The sequence below is a fragment of the Hypanus sabinus genome, chromosome 25 (genome assembly GCF_030144855.1).
Source record: "Hypanus sabinus isolate sHypSab1 chromosome 25, sHypSab1.hap1, whole genome shotgun sequence".
NCBI classification, from domain to species: domain Eukaryota; kingdom Metazoa; phylum Chordata; class Chondrichthyes; order Myliobatiformes; family Dasyatidae; genus Hypanus; species Hypanus sabinus.
In genome coordinates this window covers 50,474,488-50,501,075 of record NC_082730.1, presented here as the reverse complement: position 1 = coordinate 50,501,075, position 26,588 = coordinate 50,474,488, and the positions used below count along the sequence as shown (strand labels likewise).

At 40.2% G+C, this 26,588-nt stretch overlaps 2 protein-coding genes across 9 annotated transcripts in view; one reads left to right on the top strand and one right to left on the bottom strand.

Annotated features, from left to right (window-relative positions):
- Positions 1–11,034, top strand: part of fance (FA complementation group E) — a 31,175-nt gene extending 20,141 nt beyond the window's left edge. For 5 of the 6 annotated variants that reach the window (XM_059950583.1, XM_059950584.1, XM_059950581.1 and 2 more), the window contains exons 9-11: positions 2,528–2,594; positions 3,156–3,281; positions 7,872–11,034. In XM_059950583.1, the coding sequence (XP_059806566.1) occupies positions 2,528–2,594; positions 3,156–3,281; positions 7,872–7,973 (295 nt within the window). In that variant the 3' untranslated portion in view covers positions 7,974–11,034. The remainder of the gene's footprint in view (positions 1–2,527; positions 2,595–3,155; positions 3,282–7,871) is intronic. The other variant, XR_009507984.1, reaches the window with a different exon arrangement.
- Positions 5,677–26,588, bottom strand: part of LOC132381230 (probable E3 ubiquitin-protein ligase makorin-1) — a 39,345-nt gene continuing 18,433 nt past the window's right edge. Inside the window, exons 4-9 of one of the 3 annotated variants that reach the window (XM_059950587.1) lie at positions 23,425–23,549; positions 22,792–22,985; positions 22,133–22,240; positions 18,713–18,842; positions 17,153–17,228; positions 5,677–6,291 (exon numbers count right to left, since the gene is read on the bottom strand). In XM_059950587.1, the coding sequence (XP_059806570.1) occupies positions 6,191–6,291; positions 17,153–17,228; positions 18,713–18,842; positions 22,133–22,240; positions 22,792–22,985; positions 23,425–23,549 (734 nt within the window). In that variant the 3' untranslated portion in view covers positions 5,677–6,190. Of the gene's footprint in view, positions 6,292–16,366; positions 17,229–18,712; positions 18,843–22,132; positions 22,241–22,791; positions 22,986–23,424; positions 23,550–26,588 lie in introns of those variants that run through there. The other 2 variants (XM_059950589.1, XM_059950586.1) reach the window with 2 other exon arrangements.

Genomic DNA, 26,588 nt, shown 5'->3' with positions numbered 1-26,588 from the left:
CATGTTGGTGAGCATACTGTAGCTCAAGATGTTTATAGTAAATTATGTATTAAAATAGAATCAAGCTACAAGTATTAGTCACCTCCATTTAAAGACATTCAGGTTTCAATAATTTCTCCTTGCAACCAAAGGTGTAGCCAGGGGCATTCGCATGGGTCCCAGCAATGCCTGCTTTTTTATGAGTTATGTGGGACGCTTTATGTTCCAATCCTACACCAGTATCACTCCCCAAGTTTTCCCACACTTCGAGGACTACATTGGAGCTGCTTCCTGCACCTACGTTGAGCTTGTCCATTTCATCAGCTTTGCCTCTAGATTTACCTGCTGCAGTTCCAACACCTCCCTCCCCTTTCTCAGTCTCTCTGTCTGACTCTGGAGACAGTTTATCTACTGATATCTTTTATAAACCCACTGATTCTCAGAACTACTTGGACTGTACCTCTTCCCACCCTGTCACTTGTAAAAATGCCATCCCCTTCTCTCAGTTCCTCCCTTTCTGCCACACCTGCTTTCAGGATGAGACTTTTCATTCCAGAGTTAATGAGATGTCCTCCTCCTCCAAAGGAAGGGCTTTTCCTTCCTGCACCATCAGTGATGCCCTCACCCGCATCTCTTCCATGTCGCGTACATCTGCTCTCACCCCATCGTCGCCTACTACCCCACTAGCCTCCATGTCCAGCATGCAATTTTCCATAACTTCCCCCCATCACCAATCACATCTTTCCCCCTACTTTCTCCTTTCTACAGGCATCGCTCTCTACATGACTCCCTTGTCCGCTTGTCCCTCCCCACTGATCTCCCTCTTGGTACTTATCCTTGCAAGTGGACTGAGTGCCACATGTGCCCCTACACCACCTCCCTCACTGCCATTCAGTCCTTCCAGGTGAGGTGACACTTCACCTGTGAACCTGTTAGGGTCATATACTGTGTACGGTGCTTCCAGTTTGGCCTCCTGTGTATCAGTGAGACCCGATGTAGATTGGGAGACTGCTTTGTCAAGTACCTACACTTCGACTGTCAAAAAAAGCAGAAGCTCCTGGTGGTCACCCATATTAATTCTACTTTCCATTTCCATTCCAACATGACCTCATCTACTGTCACAATGAGGCAACACTCAGGTTGGAGGAGCAACACCTTATATTGAATATGGGTAGTCTCCAACCTGATGGCATGAACATCAATCTTCTGGTAATTGCCCCCACCCCTTCACCATACCTATCCCATTTCCCTCTCTCACCTTATCTCCTTACCTGACAGTCACCTTCCTCTTCTGCTCTTCCCCTTTCCCTTTCTTCCATGGTCTTCTGTCCTCTCCTATCAGTTCCCCCCTTCTCCAGCCCTTTTTCCTCTTTCACCAATCCACTTCACAGCTCTTTCCTTCACCCCTCCCCCACCTTCTCATCTTTTTTTCCCAGTCTTGATGAAGAGCCCCATTCCAAAACATCGACTGTACTTTTTCCACAGATGCTGCCTGACCTGCTGAGTTCCTCCAGCATTTTGTGTGTGTTGCTTTGGATTTCCAGCATCTGCAGATTTTCTCTTGTTTGTCTTCAGGTCTTATCTCTTAGCTTTGAGAGGGAACAGATTGAAGCGCAACATGCAGAACAACTTTAAAATGCCACTACTGAAAGAATTTCAGTATTAGGAACTTCAACAAAGCAAAAGTGAATATTTAGTATTTGTCATTCTAGATGATTTTAACAACCGTTAAGATGGATTAAACAACCTTGCCCTACTTGGAAATGTTCTTCTGCCAAAGAAATATTCTCTCTGCGTCAGGGCTCTGCAACCTCCACTGGTTTCATTTGGCTCTAACTGAATTCAATTGATAAACTCTGTAGATAAAATTTGTAGAAAGCACTTTTGTAGTGACTTCCAAGGCAGCATTTGTGGAAGCCTCTTTATAAAAACTTATCTCACTGACCATGTTGATGGGCAGTTCACATCAACAAAATATTTTGTTTTCCACAGTAGCAGAGTATCTCTCTCACACACCCTCAACCCCCCCCCCCTCCCCCGGGAACTCAGCAGCTTGGACAGCATCTATGAAGGGAAATGGAACAGTTGACATTTCAGGTCGAGGCCCTTCATCAAGTCTGGGGAGAAAAGGGAGGTAGCCTGTTTAAAAGTGGGTTTTTTTTGTGGGGGTGGTTAGATTTGATCTATGTCACTTCTACCAATCATTTCCCCCTCATCCCCCCTTAATTAGATCCATATCACCTGCCGACTTTTGGTCCACCCTTTTCCTGCACTTGTGTGTTGCTCCAGTTTTCCAGTATCTTCAGTCTCCCCTGTCTCCACAAATTATTACTGATTACCTTTATCCAACATGGAAATTGTGGAGACTTCAAATAATATTAAGATGTTGGCACAGGAACAATAATAATGCAATCTGCAGAAGACCATAGTGAAAGGGGGAACTGAATAAAATTCAACAGTAGTTACAGCATGTTATAAATAGGAGTGTCATTTAGAATTTTCTGTTAACTGTTGCCCATTCATGGTAATCTTTCTGACATACTTACAGACATATCCTCTTGGTAACATGGAGTGAAGAAGTACTTTCTGTGGTCCACATGTTGCTTGAGAGAAAGGTAAGCAATAAAGTAGTTGCAAGTCAGGAACGGTTCTACTATGCAAATATTTACAACATCCCAACTAACAGTTGGCCTGGATCATCAACTTGGATCAGATTTTGTTTGCCATCATGAAAATGCCATCTACTTGTGATTCAAACACTTCTACTATTATCGTTGAATAGTTCTTGGGCAAGGTGCCAGAGGCCATTTGCACTTTGACACTGTACGCCTTCAAGGGAAAAGGTGAAGAGAAATATTACCTAAAAGTATAACACTGACCTTTTATTTCAGGAATTAGTTCTTTACAGAATTGTACTAATCTTGTTTGACAGTACAGGAATACAGACGAGTGATAAAACCCCACATTATTTAAACAATGGCTTTACAAATCCATTCTGTATTTTTTAATGTATTCACACTTTCTGTGTAGCAGATCTGACAATTAGTTTCACAATACATTTTTTGACAAATAATATTGATAAATGACTGTCGTATATTTTTCATGGTGTTGATTAAGGTAGGAATGTTAGTCATAACTTTGCTTTTTCAATGCCTATAATATTTTTTTCTTGACAGGTAGAACTAACATCTGAACTGTTTGAGCAATTTATTGAAAAGTTAAGCCAACAAGCTGAGAGATTCAAGAAATCAGTAAAATATGCCAAGGTGATCCTAGCTGCACTTACAAAGTACCCGTCCTCTGTGAGTATTATTCTGGGCATTGAGGAGAAGTGGATTCAAATCTTAACTCTTTAATTGAACTGTATGAATACAGAGGGGCATGCAAGTAGTTCACTCCTTATTTGCCAACTGTTGGTGCCAGAAGGGTGTATGTGAGCCTAAATGTATATGCTTGTTGTTGATTCTAATTTCTAGTGGAGTTATTAGAGATCTACAGCACAGAAATGTGCCCTTCAGCTCAACTAGTCCAGGCTGACCAAGGTGTCCATATGAATCAGTCCCATTTTCTCCATCATTGGCCCATATCCCTGTAAACCTTTCCTATCCTTGCACCTGAACAAATATTGAGCCACTCTTTCTGGAAGCTCATTTCATATACACATCACCCCTGTGAGAAAAAGTTGCCCCTCAGGCCTCCTTTAAATCTCTCTCTCACCTTAGCCCTCTAGTTTTTGATTCTGTTTCCCTTGATAAAAGTAGTACTTGAAAAGTGTATTTTAAGTAAATGTATTATTTACAATTTTAAAGATATGTTAGATATTTAAATCTATTTGAACTGGAATTATATGTCTATGCTTATCAGAGATGATTTGAAACTTCAAAAACTTATCAAATAGCCATCACAAGCCACCTGTTTGGGTATCCAGCTGAACTGGTCCTGTAGGTCTGCAGAATGAAATCAATCTGACCCAGTATATCCAGCCAATTCAGTGCAGATAGAAAATAGCAAATACTCAAGTGTGCATCTATCATTGATTAATTGCAATACAGTACATTGAGATAATTACATGGCTGGTTGGGATAAACAGCTGGGGTCCAACTTAAACTTTGATAATAAAAAAGGCATTATATTTCCATTATTTACTTTTGAGGCAGCATTAAAGGCAAAGTTTAAAATCACTAACAATTCTCAAAATAATGCTGCTAAATGCAAGGAGAGCTTTGACAGAAAAAATTCTGCAAAATTTAGCCTCCTGTGTTAATACACTTAATTAACAATAGAATTAAACTGGATTGTATAGAATGATATCTTAATGTTGTAACAATGGGTTTAAACACTTGGATAAAATTATTGTACAGATTAAGGGCATAAGTTGTCTTTTTGATAACACAGTTTGTTTAAGTATTTGGGAAATTTAATAATTGCATGTTAACACTTTTCCAATTGGCTGTTAGCTGCTGCATGGAGCTAAGCAGGAATGTCATCTGTTTCGTGTTGATAGTATTAAATATGTTAAATAATGGATATTTCAGAATAGAGTTTACCATTTAAATTAGTTGTATTTCCTTGTTGTTGCATGACAGTGGATATAGGTTGTAGGTTAAGTGCTGAGAGTATGGGCTGTATTTAATTAGTTGGAGGGAGAGTGCCCAGACTGATGGTTAGCACAATCCTGTTCCTGTTCTTCACTTAGCTGTAAAATGCGCACAGCCTGCACTGTGCCATTCCAGTACACTTGACGCAGCTATGCACGAACTTGAATACTGGTCTTTGTTGGGCACAGAAGATCCATATTTTAAAGCTGTACACTATCATTGAACTTGAGAGCCGTGACTACCTGAAAGAACCTTTTGATGCTGCATGTGGGTAGATGCATTGCATCCTTGAGGGTCTAGAGGAGGTTCATGAGAGTGATCCCACGAATGAAAGAGTTAACACATGAGGAGCGCTCGATGGCTCTGTTTCTGTACTCACTGGAGTTTAGAAGAATGAAGGGGGATCTCATTGAAATCTATCGAATATTGAAAGGCCTAGAAAGAGTGGATATGGAGAGGATGTTTCTTTTAGTGGGGGAGTCTAGGACCAAAGGGCACGATCTCTGATTAGAAGGATGTCCATATAGAACAGAGATGAGGATAAATTTCACCAGAGGGTGGTAAACATGTGGAATTATTTGCCACTGACAGTATTTAAGGCAGAGATTGATATATTCTTGATTAATCAGAGGGCCAAAGGTTATGGGGAGAAGGGAGGAGATTGGGTTTAAGAGGGATAGTGGAGCAGACTCGATGGCAGAAAGGCCTAATTCTGCTCCTCTGTTAGTTTCATCAGTAAGTCTATTATAATACAACTTGACCAAGTTCATCACAGAAAACAAATGACTCGCACGGATATTCGTGGAGGAGCTAAACTACATACATTATTTAGTTATCACAGAATATCCAGTGTAATCTCACAAACAACAGAAGAGGAAAACATACACAAAGTGAAGCCAGTGCCATCTGGGCCAACCATTTGCTATCTTCAGTGGTACTAGAAAGTTTAAGCACCTTGTAGAATTTTCTCTATTTCTGCATAAACTTGACCTAAAATGTGATCAGTTCTTCACACGTCCTAACACTAGATAATGAGAACTGGAATAAATAAATAACACAAAAAATATTATACTTGATCATTTATTGAGAAAAATGATCCAATATTACATGTATTTGTTGGAATAAGTATGTGAACCTTTGGGGTAATGCCATCTACAAAAGCTATTTGGAGTCAGGTATTCCAGTCAATGAGATGAGATTGTAGGTACGGGATGTAGAGGTGCCATGCGCTATATAAACAAAAAGGCATCCAAGTTCATACTGACAGAGTCTGCTCATAAGAAAGATTGTTTATGTGCCCCATGCCTCGATCAAAACAACTTTTAGAGGAGATGAGAAGAATTGTAGAGACGCATGAAAATGGAAAAGGTTACAAAAGCATTTCAGAAGACCTGAGTGTTGATCAGTCCACAGTATGGGAAATTGTCTAAATGAAGGAAATTCAGTACTGTTGCTACTCTTCCTAGGAGTGGGCATCCTGCAAAGATCACACCAAAAGCACAACGTGCAATGCTGAAGGAAGTGCAAAAGCACCCAAGGCAGAAATCTCCAGGGCTTGCTGAAGTCTCTGTTCATGTGTCCACTTTAAGAAAAACACTGAACAAGAATGGTGTTCATGGAAGGACAGCACGGAGGAAACCACTGTTCGCAAAACAAAAATTGCTGCACATCTCAAGACCATCTGGATGTTCTTCAACACTTCTGCGATAATGTTCTGTGGACAGATTAGACAAGAGTTTAACATTTTGGCAGATATACACATATCTACACATATACATATAAATGGCAGATGGAGTTCAACCCAGAAAAGTGTGAGGTGGTATACTTTGGAAGGACAAACTCTAAGGCAGAGTACAAAGTAAATGGCATGATACTTGGTAGTGTGGAGAAGCAGAGGGATCTGGGGGTACATGTCCACAGATCCCTGAAAGTTGTCTCACAGGTAGATAGGGTAGTTAAGAAAGCTTATGGAGTGTTAGCTTTCATAAGTCGAGGGATATAGTTTAAGAGTCATGGGGTAATGATGTAGCACTATAGGAAGGATGTGGAAGCACTGGAAAGGGTACAGAGGAGATTTACCAGGATGCTGCCTGGTTTAGAGAGTATCCATTATGATCAGAGATTAAGGGAGTTAGGGCTTTACTCTCTGGAGAGAAGAAGGATGAGAAGAGACATGATAGAGGTATACAAGATATTAAGAGGAATAGAGTGGACAGCCAGCACCTCTTCCCCAGGGCACCACTGCTCAATACAAGAGGGTGTGGCTTTAAGGTAAGGGGTGGAAAGTTCAAGGGGGATATTAGAGGAAGATTTTTTACTCAGAGAGTGGTTGGTGCGTGGAATGCACTGCCTGAGTCAGTAGTGGAGGCAGATACACTAGTGAAACTTAAGAGACTACTAGACAGGTATATGGAGGAATTTAATGTGGGGGATTATATGGGAGGCAGGGTTTAAGGGTCAGCACAACATTGTGGGCCGAAGGGCCTGTACTGTGCTGTATTGTTCTATGTTCTAAATCAACATTGAATGAGTTAAAAAGATGATGATTCGTGTTTTGGAATGGTCAAGTCAAAGTCCTAACTCTAATCCTATAGAAATGTTGTGGAAGGACCTGAAGCAAGCAGTTCATGCAAGGAAGCCCACCAACATCCCAGAGTTGAAGCAATTTTATAAGTCCTAAACTTCCTCCAAGCCAACACGCAGGGCTGATCAATTACAAGAAACGTTTGGTTGAAGTTATTGCTGTAGAAGGGAGTCACAGCAGTTACTGAAAGCAAAGGTTCACATTTTCCAATAAATACATGTAATACTGGATCATTTTTCTCAATAAATAAATGAACAAGTATAATGTTATTGTGTTATTTATTTAATTGGGTGTTTTTTATCTAGTTTTAGGATTTATGTGAAGATCTAATCACATTTTAGATTATATTTATGCAGAGAGAGGAAATTCTACAGGGTTCATAAACTTTCTAGTACCACTGTAAGTACTAACACGTACACCAGGTCTGCAAGGATTTCAAAATGTATCACCCAACATCATGTGTTCTTGCAACTTTCTGGCTGCTGTAAGACATTTTCTTGCTCCAAGATTCAGGTTGAAAAAAATACTGGCTGCTTCATCATTATGTGTCTTTTTATTATGGGTTTAAAGAATCTGGGTAACACTGCATGCCATGTGCCATGAGTTAACCACCCTTGCAACGAGGTATCATTTCCAGAATTAACCTGTCCATTATGCTGTTTAATTAAAATATATAACATTTATCTCTTTTTTTTTGTTGTTTTATCTAGATAACAATCGCTCACAAGAACACGCTGTCCCATGTTTTGGCACTACATACAACATTTCTGAAGAAGTCAATGCAGGCAGCACTAAAACATGTTACCATATAACTTGTTTTATTTCTAATGTTGAACAGAAGTTGTCCATTTTCTTGATTGGAGTACATGCTTCCAAAGGTCGGTAACTCAACAAGAATCAGAATAGTAAAGATTAACTCTCTGCAAGTCATAATAATAAATTGATGTATTTTGTTGTGTGCATTTGAGTACAATTAATTTCTGCCTTGCCTTTTGTTAGGGTGTTTCTGATGGCAGCCACGATATCCTGAAGTGGGAAGGTGAACAGCCAGAGGTCATGGTACATATTGGTAGCAACGACATAGGTAGGAAGTCCTGAAAACAGACTACAGGGAGTTAGGAAGGAAGTTGAGAAGCAGGACCACAAAGGTAGTAATCTGGGATTACTGCCTCTGCCATGAGACAGTGAGTATAGGAAGAGAATGAGGATAAATGTGTGGCTGAGGGATCGGAGCAGGGGGCAGGGATTCAGATTTCTGGATCATTGGGACCTCTTTTGGAGAAGGCGTGTCCTGCACTTGAATCCCAGGGGGACCAATATCCTGGCAGGGAGGTTTGCTAAGGCTGTTGGGGAGAGTTTAAACTAGAATTGCTGGGGGGGTGGGAACCGAACTTAAGAGACGGAAGGGGCAGTTAGCTCAAAAATCGAGAAAACTTATAGATAGCGTGAGAGGGAGGATAGGCAGGTGAAAGAGAAGGGATACATTTAGACTGTTGGTTTGAGATGTGTCTATTTTAATACAAGGGGTATCATGAATAAAGCAGATGAGAGACTGTGGATCAGTACTTGGAGCTATGATGTTGTGGCCATTACAGAGACTTGGATGGCTCAGGGACAGGAATGGTTACTTCAGTGCCAGGCTTTAGATGTTTCAGAAAGGACAGGGAGGGAGGCAAAAGAGGTGGGGGTGTGGCACTGCCGATCAGAGATAGTGTCAAGGCTGCAGAAAAGAAGGAAGTCATGGAGGGGTTGTCTACGGAGTCTCTGTGGGTGTAAGTTAGGAACAGGAAGGGGTCAATAACTCTATTGGGTTTTTTATAGACCATCCTATAGTGACAGGGACATCAAGGAGCAGATAGGGAGACAGATTCTGGAAAGGTGCAATAATGACAGGGTTGTCGTAGTGGGAGATTTTAATTTCTCCGATGTTGATTGGCATCTCCCTAGAGCAAGGGGTTTAGATGGGGTAGAGTTTGTTAGGTGTGTTCAGGAAGGTTTCTTGACACAATATGTAGATAAGCCTACAAGGGAAGAGGCTGTACTTGATCTGATATTAGAAAATGAACCTGGTCAGGTGTCAGGTCTCTCAGTGGGAGAGCATTTTGGAGATAGTGATCACAACTCTCTCCTTTACCATAACATTGGAGAGGGATAGGAACAGACAAATTAGAAAAGTGTTTAATTGGAGTAAGGGAAAATATGAATCTATCAGGCAGGAACTTGGAAGCATAAATTGGGAACAGATGTTCTCAGGGAAATATTCAGGGGATATTTGTGTGCTGTTCTGCATATGTATGTTCCAATTTGACAGGGAAAGGATGGCAGGTTACAGAAACCATGGTGTACAAAGGCTGTTGTAAATCTTTTCAAGAAGAAAAGCTTACAAAAGGTTCAAAAAAAACTAGGTAATGATAGAGATCTAGAAAATTATAAGGCTAGCAGGAAGGAGCTTAAGAATGAAATTAGGAGAGCCAGAAGGGGCCATGAAAAGGCCATGGGGAGCAGGATTAAGGAAAAGCCCAAGACATTCTACAAATATGTGAAGAGCAACGGAATAAGATGTGAGAGAATAGGACCAATCAAGTGTAACCATGGAAGTGTGTATGGAACTGGAGGAGATAGCGGAGATAGCGGAAGTACTGAATGAATGAATGAATGAAAAGGACCTTGGCGATTGTAGGGATCACTTACAGCAGACTGAAAAGCTTGAGCACATAGACATTAAGAAAGAGGATGTGATGGAGTTTTTGGAAAGCATCAACTTGGATGAGTCACCGGGGCCGGACAAGATGTAACCCAGGCTACTGTGAGAAGCAAGGAAGGAGACTGCTGAACCCCTGGCAATGATCGTTGCATCATCAATGGGGATGGGAGAGGTTCCAGAGGATTGGAGGGTTGCAGATGTTGTTCCGTTATTCAAGAAAAGGAGTAGAGATAGCTCAGGAAATTATAGACCAGTGAGTCTTACTTCAGTGGTTGGTAAATTGATGGTGAAGATCCTGAGAACCAGAATTCATGAACATTTGGAGAGGTATAATATGATTAGGAATAGTCAGCATGGCTTTTCAAAGGCAGGTCGTGCCTTATGAGACTGACTGAATTTTTTGAGGATGTGACTAAACACATTGATGAAGGAAGAGCAGTAGATATAGTGTATATGGATGTTAGCAGGGCATTTGATGAGGTACCCCATGCAAGACTTCTTGAGAAAGTAAGGAGGCATGGGATCCAAGGGGACCTTGCTTTGTGGGTCCTGAATTAGCTTGCCCACAGAAGGTTGTAGACAGGTCATATTCTGCATGGAGGTCAGTGAAAGGGTACAGTTTTAAGGTGCTTAGAAGCAGGTACAGAGGGGATGTCAGAGGTTAAGTTTTTTTTATTGCAGATAGTGCTGTCAGTGACCACTGGAGGCAGATACAATAGAGTCTTTAAGGCTACGTCCACACTAGACTGGATAATTTTGAAAACGCTGGTTTCACGTAAAAATGACAGGCATCCACACTAGTCGTTTTTAAAAATACCTCCGTCCACATTAAGATGAATATTTGGGCGAATCTCCTCCTACTGGGCATGCGCAGGACACACAGAAAACAAGTGAAGAGGAAACTGTATACTTGGTGCATGTTTGTCCAGTTACAGACTAGAAAAACTTAAAAGAAATTGCTAAATGAAAGACTTGGTGCGCGTTTGTCCAGAAACATTTTCTACAGACATAGTCTCTTCACTGATGAAAGGGACGACAGCTACAATGAAATGCAATGAGGCTTGTTAATGGGTAAAAGTGAAATTTGCTGTTATCTTGCCATGTCTTTGTGTATTATTTTGCTGTATTTAACATGTGCAATAAAATGTGTTACTGGGCAAAAGTGAAAATTGCATCTACTGAATGTTTGCACAAGCAATACATTAATAAAGCACCTTGTTAAATGTATAAAACATGTCTTCATCAGTGTTGCCATACAATGTTATATTAGACTGTTACACATCTTGTCAGATGGTGTTGGAGGTTGTGTTCAACAAAACAATGAAATGCCACACTGCCGCCAACATTTGTTCCGGGAGCATGTCATGACAGCGATTTTAAAAATAGCTGGTTACCTTGTACACACTATTCCAGATATTAGGCATTTTCCGATTTATTCATTCTGGAGAGGGTTTCTGAGCATCTGTTTTTGGGGGAGGAAAATGCTGTTTCAGTGTGGACGGAGGGTCAAAACAAAGAGAAAATGCTTCAGTTACAGATTTATCCGGTTTAGTGTGGATGTAGCCTATGAGACTCCTGGATAGGTACATGGAGCTTAGAAAAACAGAGGGCTATAAGTAACCCTATGTAATTTCTAAGGTAAGGACGTGTTTGGTATAGCATTGTGGGCCAAAGGGCCTGTATTGCACTGTAGGTTTTCCATGTTTCTATTTGCACTGGAACTCTGCTAATTGCCTTAAATGTATGAAGAGAATGTTAGATTTGTTTACGATTTATACTTTGAAGGAAAAGAATGATGTTATTACTGAATAATGTTGCCATATTGCTTATCCTAGGTAAGTTTGTGTTTTAAAAAAACTGTAGTCACTATTGAACAACATTTGATAATACAGAGTATTAAATATTTTAAGTTAAAACGGTACAGGCTTAGAGCAAGCAGTTACTGTAAGTCAGTCCTGTGCTTAATGGAAAGGCCAACTAACACATTCTTATTACAATTAACAATTTGAAACATTTAATCAAGGACAATTCCAAGGCAGTTTAAGATACTGATAAGCCAACTGCACTTTGTGTGAATCTGGAGCTGAGAACTTCATTCCCCAGCAAACCTATTCTCTGCAGTAAATGACTACTGCCATCATGTGGAAGAAGTGATTTATACAAAAAGCCAGTTCAGAATTGAGCTTTGAACTCCAATGCCCTGTGCTGTAATAGTGTCATATTAACCACTACACTACAATGGTGCCCTTATACCTTCTGTCTGGGTGATGAAGCATTGAATTTTAGGCTGGAGGTTCAGCCAGTGCTCATTACAACAGGTAAGATCTAGGAGAATCTCCTCAGCCATGTTATAATGGTAGATTTATTATCCCTCTCAACCACATTCTGCTACCTTTTCCCAGCAACTTTTAACCCCCTTACTAGTCAATAATCTGTCAACCTTTGCTTTAAATATACATGATGATTTTGCCTCTACAGCAGATTCACCCCCCTCAGTAAGAAACATCTCCACATCCACTCAATTAAGGCCTTTCAATAATCATAGATTTCAATGAGATTCCCTTTATTCATCTAAACTCTGGAGACAACAGACCCAGAGCCATCAAACACTCTTTATACATACATCTTACAAGTATGTGTTGTCTGTGCCATGGGTCCAGACGTTCACTGAAAGGATTAGAGGCTCAAGTCTGCTCACAAAGCTGCAAGTGCAAAGATTTGTGGATGTTTTTTGGAAGCGAGGGATTATGGTAGCACAACAAATGATAAAGATTGTTGGATAGGTTATTCTTGAATGGATGATGGACCTAATCATACTTTGATCTTCTGGCTGGACTTTTTCCACTTTGTCCACAAAACCAACTATGAAAAAATCTTTGCAGATATCCATATTGTCCTTTCACACCCTGAGAAATCAAAACTTGCTGTGTAAAAATACAAATAGCAGGCAAGAAGCACTTTACATTGGTTATTCCTGTGAAATGAGGAAGCCCTTTTGGTAACAAAAATGTTGGAGGGCCTCAGTAGCTCAGGCAACATATGGAGCAGAATAAACAGTTGACATTTCAGGCCAAGACCTTCATTGGCACTCAGTATAAAGTAGGAGCCAAAAGAAAAATTGCTTAATGAAGAGAACCACTAGATGCAGGTTGCAGGTGGAGAGGAATTGGTTAGGTCCGTTGTCCAAAAATAAATGGAGCTTTAAGGCCTTCCTGATAAGAGTTTATGGGTTGTGGTGGTTGATTTGTATAGACAATGTCCAGTGAAAATAAGGCAATCAGCACCAGGAAACAAAGTGATTCAAGTGATGGAGAGCATATGAAGTATCACAGATGTAAGGAGGAAGGGGGACAAAATGGAGTCAAGGAATGCAGGCATGTGTCTACTGAGACAGTTGGGTTTGTGGATCTTGGGTAGAAGGTAGAAAAAAGCAGTGCAGGAACAATGGAAGTTGTTGGCAATGGATCTCCAGAATCTAGGGCAGGGGTTTCCAACCTGGGTCTACAGACCCCTAGATTAATGGTGGGGGTCCACTGCATATAAAATTTTTTGAACCCCTGGTCTAGGAGGTTGGTGATGGTGTTGGAAGACAGTGGCCTGATGCTCCTTAGTGCAGACTTGTTAAAAGGGTAAATAAGAGAAGGTATCGGAGTGATGCTGTTTGGCCTCAGCAGAGACGAGTTCGTCAGACTACATCAGCACCCTCTTGTCAGCAGGTCTGATGGTGAGGTAGGGATTGGTGCAGAGAGCTCAGTGTGATCAGAAGGGGTGAAGTTCAAATAAGGTGGAGTTCTTAAGGTCGAGACAGTTGTAGAGGAAAAGATCCAGCAGGCTGAAGGCCAGAAAGGAGCGCCCAAGAAAATCTAGGCTCGGAGATGAAGGTAACAGAAGAGATCAGCATCATGGCAGGTGTGGGACTCAGATATGGACAGAGGGGCACAAAGGCAAGGCCCTTGTTGATGCTGCTTAACAAGAGCCCATGGTATTATAGGAAAGGTACTAGCATGGATAGAGGATTGGCAGGAGGCAAAAAGTGGGAATAAATGCAGCTTCTGGTTGACTAGTGGTGTTCTGCAGAGGTCAGTGTTGGGACTGCTTTTTTATGTTACATTGCAGTGATTCAGATTACAGAATTATAATCTTTGTGGCCAAGTTTGCAAAGGGTACGAAGATTGGTGGAGGGGCCAGCAGTGTTGAGGAAGCAATAAGCTATAGGACTTAGGTTAGGAGAATGGGTAAAGAAGTGGCAGATAGAATAGTGTCAGAAACTATGGTCCAATTCTTTGTTAGAAGGAATAAAAATGTAGTCTATTTTCCAAATGGGGAGAAATGTCAAAAGTCCAAGATGCAAAGGAACTTTGGAGTCCTCATTCAGGATTCCCTGAAGATTAGCTTGCAGGCTGAATTAGTAGTACAGAAAGCAAATGCTTTCTGTAATGTAATGCTGAAGCTTTAAGGCACTGGACAGGCCTCATTTGGAGTATAGCGCACAGTTTTAGGCCCCTTATCTAAAAGGATATGCTGATATTGAAGAGGGTTCAGAGGTTCACAAGATTGATTAATCCAGTAGTGAAAGGGTTATCCTACAAGTCGTGTTTGGTGGCTCTAGGCCTGTACTTGCTGGAATTTGGGGGGGGCGGGGTCAAATCTTATTGAAACCTGTCCAATGTTGAAAGACCTTGATAGTGGATGTGGAGAGGATGTTTCCTACAGTGGGTTGGGAGGAGGGATGAAGAAGAAAAATTTTAAAAGAAATTTTAAAACAAAATTAATGATTAGAGAACACAACCCCAGAATAGAAGGGCTTACATTTAGGTTAGAACAGAGATGAAAAGGAATTCCTTCAACCCAATAGTAAATCTATGACATTCATTGCTATAGGCAGGTGTGGAAGACAGTTCATTGCGTGTGTTAAGACTGAGGTTGATAGGTTCTTGATTAGTCAAGGTCTGAAGTGTTACGGTGAGAAGGCATGAGAATGGGGTTGAGGGGAAATGGAACAGCCATGATGAAATGGCACAGCAGACTTAATGGGCCAAATAGTCTAATACTGCTGCTATGTCTTATGATAGTGTGTTCTGCCTCAGATCCAGTGAAGGGTGAAGTGTTGGAGAGATGGTGAAGAGTGAGGCCCAGGGCTGTAGCAGAGAGAGCGCACCAACAGATATCTCAACATAGTGGCGAGTCTGGTGCATAGAATCCAGGAGAAGCAGTCGATGTTCCTAGCCCCAAACTGGGAGGCCTGGCAACAGAACTAGGTGGTTTGTTTTGGATACATTTGAAGAGGGGTCCAAGATGGTGACTGAGACAACTTCCCAGGAAGAATGCATTGCTGTGGTAGAGCATCTGGTTGAGCACATGGTCAAAGAATCAGAGCTCAGAGGGAGCAGTGGAGGGTTTTCCCGAAGCTGGACAGATGTTTGAATAGGACCACTTGGTTAGTCACAACACTTAAGAGGGCAACTCAATTTCAACCTCGCAGGACAACCACATAGTTTCCCTCCCCTTGCTACAAGTTAAAATTTTGAAGTTGTGTAACAATGCAGAAAGTATTTTCAAATGGTTTCATTTACTATCAGAGAATGTATACAATCTACAAGCTGAAATTCTTGCTCTTCAGATATCCATGAATACTGAATGCCTCATAGAACAAGTGACAGTAAAAAAATGTAGAACCACAAAGTCCCCTTCTTCCACCCCCCCACCCCCCCCCCAGTGAACAAGCAGCAAAGCATCAGCATCCACCATCTACCAAGCAAGCAATAGCCCAAGCAGATACCAGGATCTGCAGTACAACAAAAAATTCACCAGACAATTCAGCATGCCACAAGGACAGGTGTCACAGTGTGAGGGGAGATAAACAAAACCTTGCTGATTATGATGTTGAAGTCTGCTGCATCACTCACATTCAGCTTATTTATGACTTATCATAAACCCAGGAGTTAAGCACCAAATGCATTAGAGACAGTTGAAGGCTTATATGCATCAAGCAAATACTACCTAGATTAAGCAATTTTTCTGGTGAATTTAAAATCTGCAAGTATTTTAATAAAATGCAAGGTCTATAAACGGAACTCCTGTATATCTAACCCAAACCTTGTCCATATGTACTCTTCAAACAATCTTTAAATCTCAAAGATTATTACAGCAATCGCATCTAATGGGTATAGTGATGCAGAGGACATGTCCTATATTCCCAAGGCCTGGTAGATGATCAGAGAGATGAAAATAGATAGTTAACAGCAGGTGATCTGAAGATGGGAGGGAAGCATAGCATTTGGAAATTCATCATTGGGTAAAAATATCTGCAATAGTAGGCTCAGCCTTATTTTGGATATTTACTTAGAGGGATCTAAAGTTAGTCAGGTTACAGTGCTGATAGGGAAAGGCTTTCTGCAAAGTGAGGTGATGCTTACAGTCTTAAAACTGAAACTTGTTAACACATCCTAAATGCATACTTTGTAAAACATACTGGAAAGAAAAATGCAAAAACACACACCTATTTACAAATTGTTTTATTTTAACATTTTAGTACAAATTTTTTTTTAAAATATGCTTAGTTTATTAATAGGTCATTATTGATCAAGTTACAAAAATGTTAAACTCAGTGATTCTTGTGATAAATGTCCATTTGTTCCTATAAAGGACACAATTGTAGCTATTACAAATCTACATTATTCAGCTCTAAAACTTTGGCGTAGTAACTCAGTATCACTACAGCATACAGGTCATTTGGCCTGCTGGCACGTATTTACAAAGTTTGGTGCAACAGACAAAACCCCAGTGAACATTATCCCCTTGCAGTGATCATGGGATTCAGCAGAATCAATCCTTCAGAAAATCACAATAAAAGTCTTTCAAACCATTGAGATACATCACGTGTGCTACTCAGTTCGCAAGTATTAAGTCTTCAATCTAAAGGACTTGAATTGCTGAGAAACTGCCAGCTTTAAATAAGGTAGCATAATAGATTTTGATGTCACTACACTGAGAAATAAAATTTACTAGCAATAGACCAGTGTAAATAGACCTATTCCAATATCTAACTGTATGGACTAGCCTGCTATCTACAACGGCTTTGCCAGAAAGATAGAAAAACTACTGTCATTATTATTTACCTGCTACATGCAGTAGCACTACACCAGTCTTAAAGGCTTTGATTGCACCATTAATCATCAGAAGAGGAAGAATCAAAATCATAATCCAGGCTAAAATCAGACAGATCTGAATCAAAAAGTTCATAATGGAAGTCTGCATTCTCTAAAAAAGAATCAAGGGAAAGCACACCAAAAAGATGTAGGGCACGCTCAAAGTCATCATCATCGTCGTCATCATCATCGTTCCATCCAAGTCCAAAAGGAGGCTGTGAGATAAAGATATTAAATTTAAAATCTTAATCAAAGCTAATAATGTTGAATCTGAAGTAGCAGATAATTTTATTTTGCAGATAATTAATGAATTTGCAAATTCATAAGCCTCACTACCTCACCAGTTCCATTATTTTGTTTCATCCACATTACTAATCTTTCTGTCAGCAATAAATGGCATTATTTACCAGAAAAACTCCCAAATTCAAACTATTAAAATCTCCAAAAGGCCTCAAAAGGAAACTCTCAGTCCTTGGTATAATTCAGATCTTTGTCCTCTGCATCTTCTCCCAGCTCAACTCTGGAGGAATTTAAGCTGGTCAGACAGCATCCATGGAAATAAAAGTCAAGATATCGGTCCAAGACATTTCTCCCAAGCTCTATTTACAAATCGGATTACCATTTCCTTGCTTTTGGATTCATGTACCTCCATTTTTAAAAATGGTTCCCAGTTAAAAACGTTTTTGACTGCAAGCCTCATATCCATGTTTTTACTGGTCATACCGAGCTTTCCAAAATGGCAATACAACGATGTTTGCATTTGATGATGTAGTTGTATGATCAATTGTCCAAGAAATAATTTTAAGGAAACTTGGCCATACTTATCACCAAGCCCCAAAAATATTTTGTATAAACACTAGTGGAATTAGCCTTTTGGTAAGTTATGGAAGCAGAGTTAATATCACAGATGCCATGAAAAAATGCAGAGTTTGAAAATTCCTCTTTTTACTACACCTATATAAAGTTCCACCAAACCAACCTTCTGGAAAACTTATTCAAAAAAATGTTCAAATTCATCAAGTATATGTACAGCATTTGTTCTCACTATCACCTCAAATCTCCCCTTCATCCGTAAATTAACAGATTACTAGAACATCCACAGGGTCAAAGATTTTGCCAAATACATCTTTCAACTCCCAACCATCGATCCTTTACCCTGGCTGCTCTTCCTCACTCAACTTTAAACTAAGATCATTCTAAACACCAGGAATGTTAACTTAACATTTCTCTTCCCACAGATGTGGCCTGACCTGTTAGTATTTCCCAAAAAAAAAATAAAATTATGCTATTTTATCAAAATATTAAAATGATGTAGAATGTCTAGCATTTGCAGGTCTTTGGTTTTCATTTAAGAGCCTGTGTTACATAATAATTTGTACCCATATACCCATCACCCAAGCTTACCAATAATAAAAAGTCAAGTTCAAAATTTTGCATCCTGGTTTTTAACCCACTCCAAGATTCAACCTCTTGCCATCCATCTCTAGCTGCTGTTTAATTTCCATTGATTTAGGTCATTCACTGGCTTCAGTAAATAAACTAAAGCTGTATCAGCTGTAAACTTGCCTCATTAGTATATTCCAAAGAGTTACATACAGCCTAATTAGCTTGAAGACCAGGGTTATTCTATAAAATAAACCAATTATGCAAACAATAATGGAGCAAATACTTATGTTGTAATTACGTAAAATGTTCTTACATGATTGCTCCGCTTTCTTGGCTGACGCCGAGCTGGCCGGTATCCCTCTGGAAATTCGTGCAAGTATATGCATTCAGATTTAAAAGGACATTTGCCATTACTTTGCAGAAAAAACTTGCATCTTATTTTCCTGTGAAGAGTGTCATTGCAGAGGTGAGTTAACTGTAGCAGGAATAGGATTTAAATTTTCTCATCTCAAATTTGTTCAAAAAACATGTTCATCAAAATGGTGTCTCACAGCAGGCCTTTCTGAAAGCAAACTCAACCCCACCCATACCAAAGTAAAACAGGAAAAACAGCCCCCATGAGGACTTCCCTCCTGCCCCCAAGTACAATAATTTACACGTCAAAGAACAGTGCTCACATTTAAGCAATCTCAGGTCTTCAACTTTTGAAATACTAATTTTGCCCATAGAAGAAATCACCCCATAAAGTAAGGAATACAAGTAGAAAAACTAGCCTTAGGACTGCATCCAGTTCTTGGAAGGTTCAGCTCTGTGTCTGTTAATGAGGGCACAAGATCATCATCATGGAGAAAATTACTAGGCGGAATGAGCAAGGACGAAGTGCATGAAGAATAGGTGATTCCAGAATGGAGGATAGAGAACACCTGGACTGGTTTACAAAGGACCTTAAATGCTTATAAGAGCAAACTTGAAATTGAAGGATTTAGCAGGGGAAAACAGCAACCAAGCTTGTAGAGTAGCCAGTAGTACCAAGGAAAGAATTGGTTTCCTTAACTAACTGCACACATAAAATAATCAGAAGTCTGATTAAACCTCTTAAAACCAAATGTTCACCACAACAGAAAACCTTTTGTAATGTTAGGATGTTAGGAGAATTCAGGGTGACTTGGATAGGCTGGGTGAGTGGGCAGATACTTGGCAGATGGTGTTTAATGTGAATAAGTGTGAGGTTATCCACTTTGGGAGTAAGAACAAGAAGGCAGATTATTATCTGAACGGTGTAGAGTTGGGTAAGGGAGAAATACAAAGAGATCTCGGAGTCCTTGTTCATCAGTCACTGAAGGTGAATGAGCAAGTGCAGCAGGCAGTGAAGAAGGCTAATGAAACGTTGGCCTTTATTACAAAGGGAATTGAGTACAAGAGCAAGGAAATCCTCTTGCATTTGTACAGAGCCCTGGTGAGACCACACCTGGAGTATTGTGTACAGTTTTGGTCTCCAGGGTTAAGGAAGGACATCCTGGCTGTAGAGGAAGTGCAGCATAGATTCACAAGGTTAATTCCTGGGATGTCCGAACTGTCTTACAGAGAGGTTACAGAGACTGGGCTTGTACACGCTGGAATTAAGGAGATTGAGAGGGGATCTGATTGAAACATATAAGATTATTAAAGGATTGGACAAGATAGAGGCAGGAAATATGTTCCAGATGCTGGGAGAGTCCAGTACCAGAGGGCATGGTTTCAGAATAAGGGGTAGGTCATTTAGGACAGAGTTAAGGAAGAACTTCTTCTCCCAGAGAGTTGTGGGGGTCTGGAATGCACTGCCTCAGAAGGTAGCGGAGGCCAATTCTCTGGATGCTTTCAAGAAGGAGCCAGATAGGTATCTTATGGATAGGGGAATCAAGGGATATGGGGACAAAGCAGGAACAGGGTATTGATAGTGATTGATCAGCCATGATCTCAAAATGGCGGTGCAGGCTCAAAGGGCCGAATGGTCTACTTCTGCACCTATTGTCTATTGTAAGTCATTAAGGATAATATACAAGTACGTGAAAGCTTAAAACCAGCAAGAAAACGAGATATAAGAGTGAGGGCTGAGAGCATAGAAGAGTCAACTGGATATCTATATCAAAAGATATTACACAGTACAAGGTTTAAAGTACATAGTTTTGAAACTACAAACTTATGTCTTCTATCTAAGCTGTACCATACAAGTTGACCAAACCAAACTGGTGTTAAGAAATCAATGTTCTCCAGAGGTTTTGCATCAGTTCCCATTCAATTTCAAACAGTTCCCCCCTCCTCCTACAACACCTATCCACTCCTCCAACCCATACTCCCTCACCAGATTCCACCCCTCAGAACTGTTCCTATCTGCCTATCCCACCTCCCTTATTAGTCCCATCCTCCATAGTTCTTTTCTGCCTGATTCGTCCTGCAGCCCTTTATCTATACCCATCATTCCCAGCCACTATTTCCACTTTTTTCCCTCATCTGGCTGCAACTATTGCTTGGCAGCTCTTGTGCCACATTTCTCTTTCCTCTTTATACTGGCTACACCTTCCCCAACCCTTTTGCAGTTCAGATGAATGGTCTGACCTACAATGTCAATCAGTCATTTTCCTCCACAGATCTACTGAGTTTCTCTTATATCTCTTTAGCATAACCCACCAATCAGGTGTTTGGGAGGAAGTCAGAGGTTTAGTAAAAAAAAATCATTTTGTTTGAGAATTACTTTCAATAGTAAAAGCTCACATTGACCAAAAGCAGAAAGTAGAGGCTAGAAGAAAATATTCTGGATTGAGCATCAGAAATTACAGATTATGTATCTTGAATCTCAGGAAGAGAATATTTAAATGCATACAATAATAAAGTCAATGCCAACATAAACCATCTATTTCTTACTGTCTCTGAACTGAAGCAACAATGAAGAGCTAACTACATCAGTGGGTACGAAACAAATTAAGTACAAAGTTCCATCCCTGCATCCAGTTTCATTACATAGTACCATTGGTTGTGACATACAAAAGATAACTGTAACTGCCACCAGATCATTATAGAAATGAGCAAATTTAACACTAACTCATTAACATACACACTCAGTGACTATTTAATTAGGTACATTTGCTCATTAATGCAAGTATCTAATCAAATTACAGGAACTCAATGCATTAACAGCATGCAGGCATGTTCAAGAGGTTCAGCTATTGTTCAGACCAAACATCAAATGAGGGAAAAAAATGTGATCCAAGTGACATTGACCATTGTTGGTGCTGGTGGGGGTTGTTTGAGTATCTCAGAAACTGATCTATCATTTTCATACATAGCACTCTAGAGTTTACAAAGAGCCGTGTCAAAAACAAACACCTAGCGCAGTGCAGTTCTGGGGGTGAAAACACCTTGTTAATCAGAGGTCTGAAGAGAATGGCCAGGCTAGTTGCTGACAAGAAAGCAACAATAACTCAAACACGTTATATCAGTGATATGCAGAAGAGCATCTCTGAACACTGAAACTTGTAGTGGACAGACTAGAACAGCAGAAGGTGACACCAGGTTCCACTTCTGTAACTAATAATGTGGTTATGAGTATAAATTGTCTTGAAATGAGTCCAAGGTCATTTATGAGAAATGCAAATTTTTTTTAAGAATTGGAAAATAGTATACTTCATAATTTCCATAGCATGTACAGTTAACAAATAGATAACACTGATACTGCAGTATTCAAACTCAAACCTACCTCTTTTCAGCTTTGAACTTTGTAATAAGCTCCTGTTTCTCTTCATCAACTACCCAATATCTGTTTGGTATGTAGTAACTGGACACAACTCTACATTCAGGACATGCTCTGTGAACAAAGAATATTTGAACTTCCAGGACACTTGAGGAAAAATGCAAATACCATCAACATTCATGTTCAATGTTTAATGGAAGGTCTAGCCATACCTCTAAATGCCATCAATAGCAGTCCAAATTCAACTATGATTAGGAAATGCAGCAAATTTTAAATTCAGATATTTTAGAATATTGTGATGGAAATATTTCCCCTTTGACAACATCTTGAAATATTCTCAATCATCAAGCATTCTTTCTTTAAAAAGAAATATTACCTTTGAATATTCTACATTATTTAAAATTACAGGAATGTTTATAGAGTAAAATGATCCAAACCAGTTTTTCTGATCAGAAACAGTGTAGCAAAGATCAATTTCTCACACCACCACCCAGGAATTAACATGGAACCACCAATTCAGCACATTTGGTGATTACATTTACACCGTTCTGTATACCTTACTGCTTACTTGCAACACCACTTTTTCAAGCACTCAACGATTAAGACAATTAGAATAGCGGTTTTACAAATGGAAAAAAAAAATTTAGTTTTTGATGTTTACTTACTTAATTATATTATTGGTAAATCCCTTGCTGTGTCGCCACTTCTTGATACAGGTCACACAGAAAGCGTGATTGCAGTCAGGAAGAATTGCAAAGCATCTGTCTTTAGCTGGTGTTTTCTCATAGACTTTATCCATGCATATTCCACAAATAATATCTTTGCTCATTTCAAAGGCCTGGTTTGTGGTCATTTTTTTCTGAATGTAAAAAGACAGTAAACCATTCTTCTCTTTTTATTCATTATATTCAAAATTGTTTAGCATTCTATCAGAGGAAAGATACCACACTCACAGAAAAATTATACAATAACCTAAAGAAAGAACTGAAGGTACTTTATTTGGATGGAGAAGGAATGCAAGGCTTGGGAATCAGTTTGTTTCAACAGATAATGCTCATTTAATCTCCATTCATGCTACAATTATGTAATAACTGCTTTTTTAATAAAGACACTAATTGTTCTGCAATACTCATTCTTAATGACATGAAGCATATTCCAATTCATTCAATATAGTCCTAAAAAAATTCTCATGCAAGACCTAGAGTTACAAAATATCAAGTAGAAGAACTAAATAAAGATGCAGTTAACTGGAATGGATAAATGGAAGTAGATCTTTTACATAAATTGTAATTGCAGACCTTCACAGTAGATTGAGAAGCCAAAGAGTCCTTCAGGTCATTCTGAGTTAAATGGTTGACTCCACTGTTTGGTTTCTGGCACGTACACTGAGCAGAACCTGCTGTCTGTGATGCTGATGAATAGTCTGAAATGTAACACCAAGTTTTACATTGTATTACAGGAAACTCGAGCAATGACAATAACTGAAATAAATTTGGGCTAGTAATACTAGGTCAATATTTACACTTATAAATTTTCAATGAAGCAAACCTTACAATGTTTCAAAAATGGAATTCTAAAGTTTGAATTTGAACCATGCTGAAAAGCTGCAAATCATGTCAAATGAATTTCTCTAAACTTTGTTATGCAATTCTATGCTGTTACTAATTCTCTTAGAGGCATCCTTTTAAATGAAGAACTGTTATTCATGGCCACTTTGCTCATTAACATTTAACAAGTCAAAAATGTAAAGACTAAAGTTTTGAAATCTCTTCACCATCTCACCCCTTCACAATTCAACATGTAGCAAAACAAACTCATTGCTACCCAAACAGGTTAACCAAATGAACTGTAATTTTACCAAGTTCAAAGTAAATTTATTGTCCAAGTACATACTGTACACAATTGCAAGAAAAAAAAGTTTATGAACCCTTTGCAATTACCTGGCTTTCAGTATTAATTACTCAAAATGTGTTCAGGTCTTCAAAGTCACAATAATAGACAAACAGAATCTGCCTAAACTAGTTACACAAACAATTGTACTTTTTGTGTCTTTAGTGAACACATTGGTTAATCATTCACAGTCCAAGCTGGAAAAAGTATGTGAACCCTTGTATTTAATAACTGGTAGAACTGGTAGAACTGGCCTTTATTACAAAGGGAATTGAGTACAAGAGCAAGGAATTCCTCTTGCATTTATACAGAGCCCTGGTGAGACCACACCTGGAGTAATGTGTACAGTTTTGGTCTCCAGGGTTAAGGAAGGACATCCTGGCTGTAGAGGAAGTGCAGCGTAGATTCACAAGGTTAATTCCTGGGATGTCTGGACTGTCTTACGCAGAGAGGTTAGAGAGACTGGGCTTGTACACACTGGAATTAAGGAGATTGAAAGGGGATCTGATTGAAACATATAAGATTATTAAGGGATTGGACAAGATAGAGGCAGGAAATATGTTCCAGATGCTGGGAGAGCCCAGTACCAGAGGGCGTGGTTTGAGAATAAGGGGTAGGTCATTTAGGACAGAGTTAAGGAGAAACTTCTTCTCCCAGAGAGTTGTGGGGGTCTGGAATGCACTGCCTCGGAAGGTTGCGGAAGCCAATTCTCTGGATGCTTTCAAGAAGGAGCTAGATAGGTACCTTATGGATAGGGGAATCAAGGGATATGGGGACAAGGCAGAAACAGGGTATTGATAGTGATTGATCAGCCATGATCTCAAAATGGCAGTGCAGGCTCAAAGGGCCGAATGGTCTACTTCTGCACCTATTGTCCATTGTCTCTGCCAAACGTTTCCTGTAGCCACTGATCAGACTTGTGCAATGGACAGGAGGAATTTTAGACCATTTCTTCATACAGAACTGTTTCAGTTTATCAGTATTTTTGGGATACCTTGCATGAACAGCCCTCTGCAACTCATGCCACAGCATCTCAGTTGGGTTCATGTCCTGACTGACCTGGCTATTCCAAAACACGAATTTTCTTTTTAAACCATTCTACTGTTGATCTACTTGTGTTTTTGGATCATTAATTTGTTGCATCATCCAACTTTTATTAAGCTTCAGGCTACCCTGACATTCTACTGCAAAATGTCTTGAAACAATTCTGAACTCGTTGTTCCCCCAATGATTGCCAGCTGCCCAGGCTGTATTTATTTATTTATTTATTTATTTAAAAAATGCATTCTATTCTCATCTGCTACCCAAGACATCAATCCTTGCTTGAAATGTCAAAGATAAACTAAACAACCACTTGCTTGATCTTTTCATCTCCAACTCTTGCTGAGACATCAACTGTCTCTCCTCTCTCCTGTTCCAACCTCACTCCCTCTGAATGCACTGCCCTCCACTCTCTCCGCACTAATCCTAACCTCACCATCGAGCCCGCAGACAAAGGTGGTGTCGTAGTGGTCTGGCGGACAGAACTCCACCTCAGTGAGGCCAAACGGCAGCTCTCTGACACCTCCTCCTACTTACCCCTGGAACCGACTCCACCAAAAAAACATCAAACCATTGTCTCCCGTACCATCACTGCCCTTATCAACTCCAGAGACCTTCCATCCTCAGCCAAAAAACTCATAATTCCCACACCCCGCACTGCTCGGTTTTACCTCCTCCCCAAGATCCACAAGCCCGTCTGTCCCGGGAGACCCATAGTTTCAGCCTGCTCCTGCCCCACTGGACTTGTATCTGCTTACCTGGACTCCATTTTCTCACCCATAGTTCAGTCCGTCCCCACCTACATCCGGGATACATCCCATGCCCTCCACCTCTTCAATAACTTCCATTTCCCCAGTCCCAACCGCTTCATTTCACAACGGATGTGCAATCCTTATACACTTCAATTCCCCCATCAAGACTGCCTCAAAGCCTCCGCTACTTTCTGGACAATAGACCTCACCAGTTCCCCACCATCTGCACCCTCCTCCGGTTGGCGGAACTGGTACTCACACTTAATAAATTCTCTTTTGGCTCTTCCCACTTTCTTCAGACCAAGGGTGTAGCTATGGGTACTCGCATGGGCCCCAGCTATGCCTGCCTGTTCGTGGGTTATGTGGAATAGTCCATGCTCCAAATCTATACAGGTACTGCTCCCCAACTTTTCCTTCACTACATTGACGACTATATTGGTGCTGCTGAGCTCGTCAATTTCATCGACTTTGCCTAACTTCCACCCAGCCCTCAAATTCACTTGGTCCATCTCAGACACTTCTCTCCCCTTTCTCGATCTCTCGGTCTCCATCTCTGGAGACAGACTGTCCACTAACATCTTCTATAAACCCACTGACTCCCATAACTACTCTGACTTTACCTCTTCCCACCCCGTCAAATACAAAAATTCTATTCCTTATTCCCAGATCCTCCGTCTTCACCACATCTGCTCCCAGGATGAGGCTTTCCGTTCAGGGACATCACAAATGTCCTCTTTCTTTAAGGATCGTGGTTTCCCTTCTGCCATCATCGATGATGC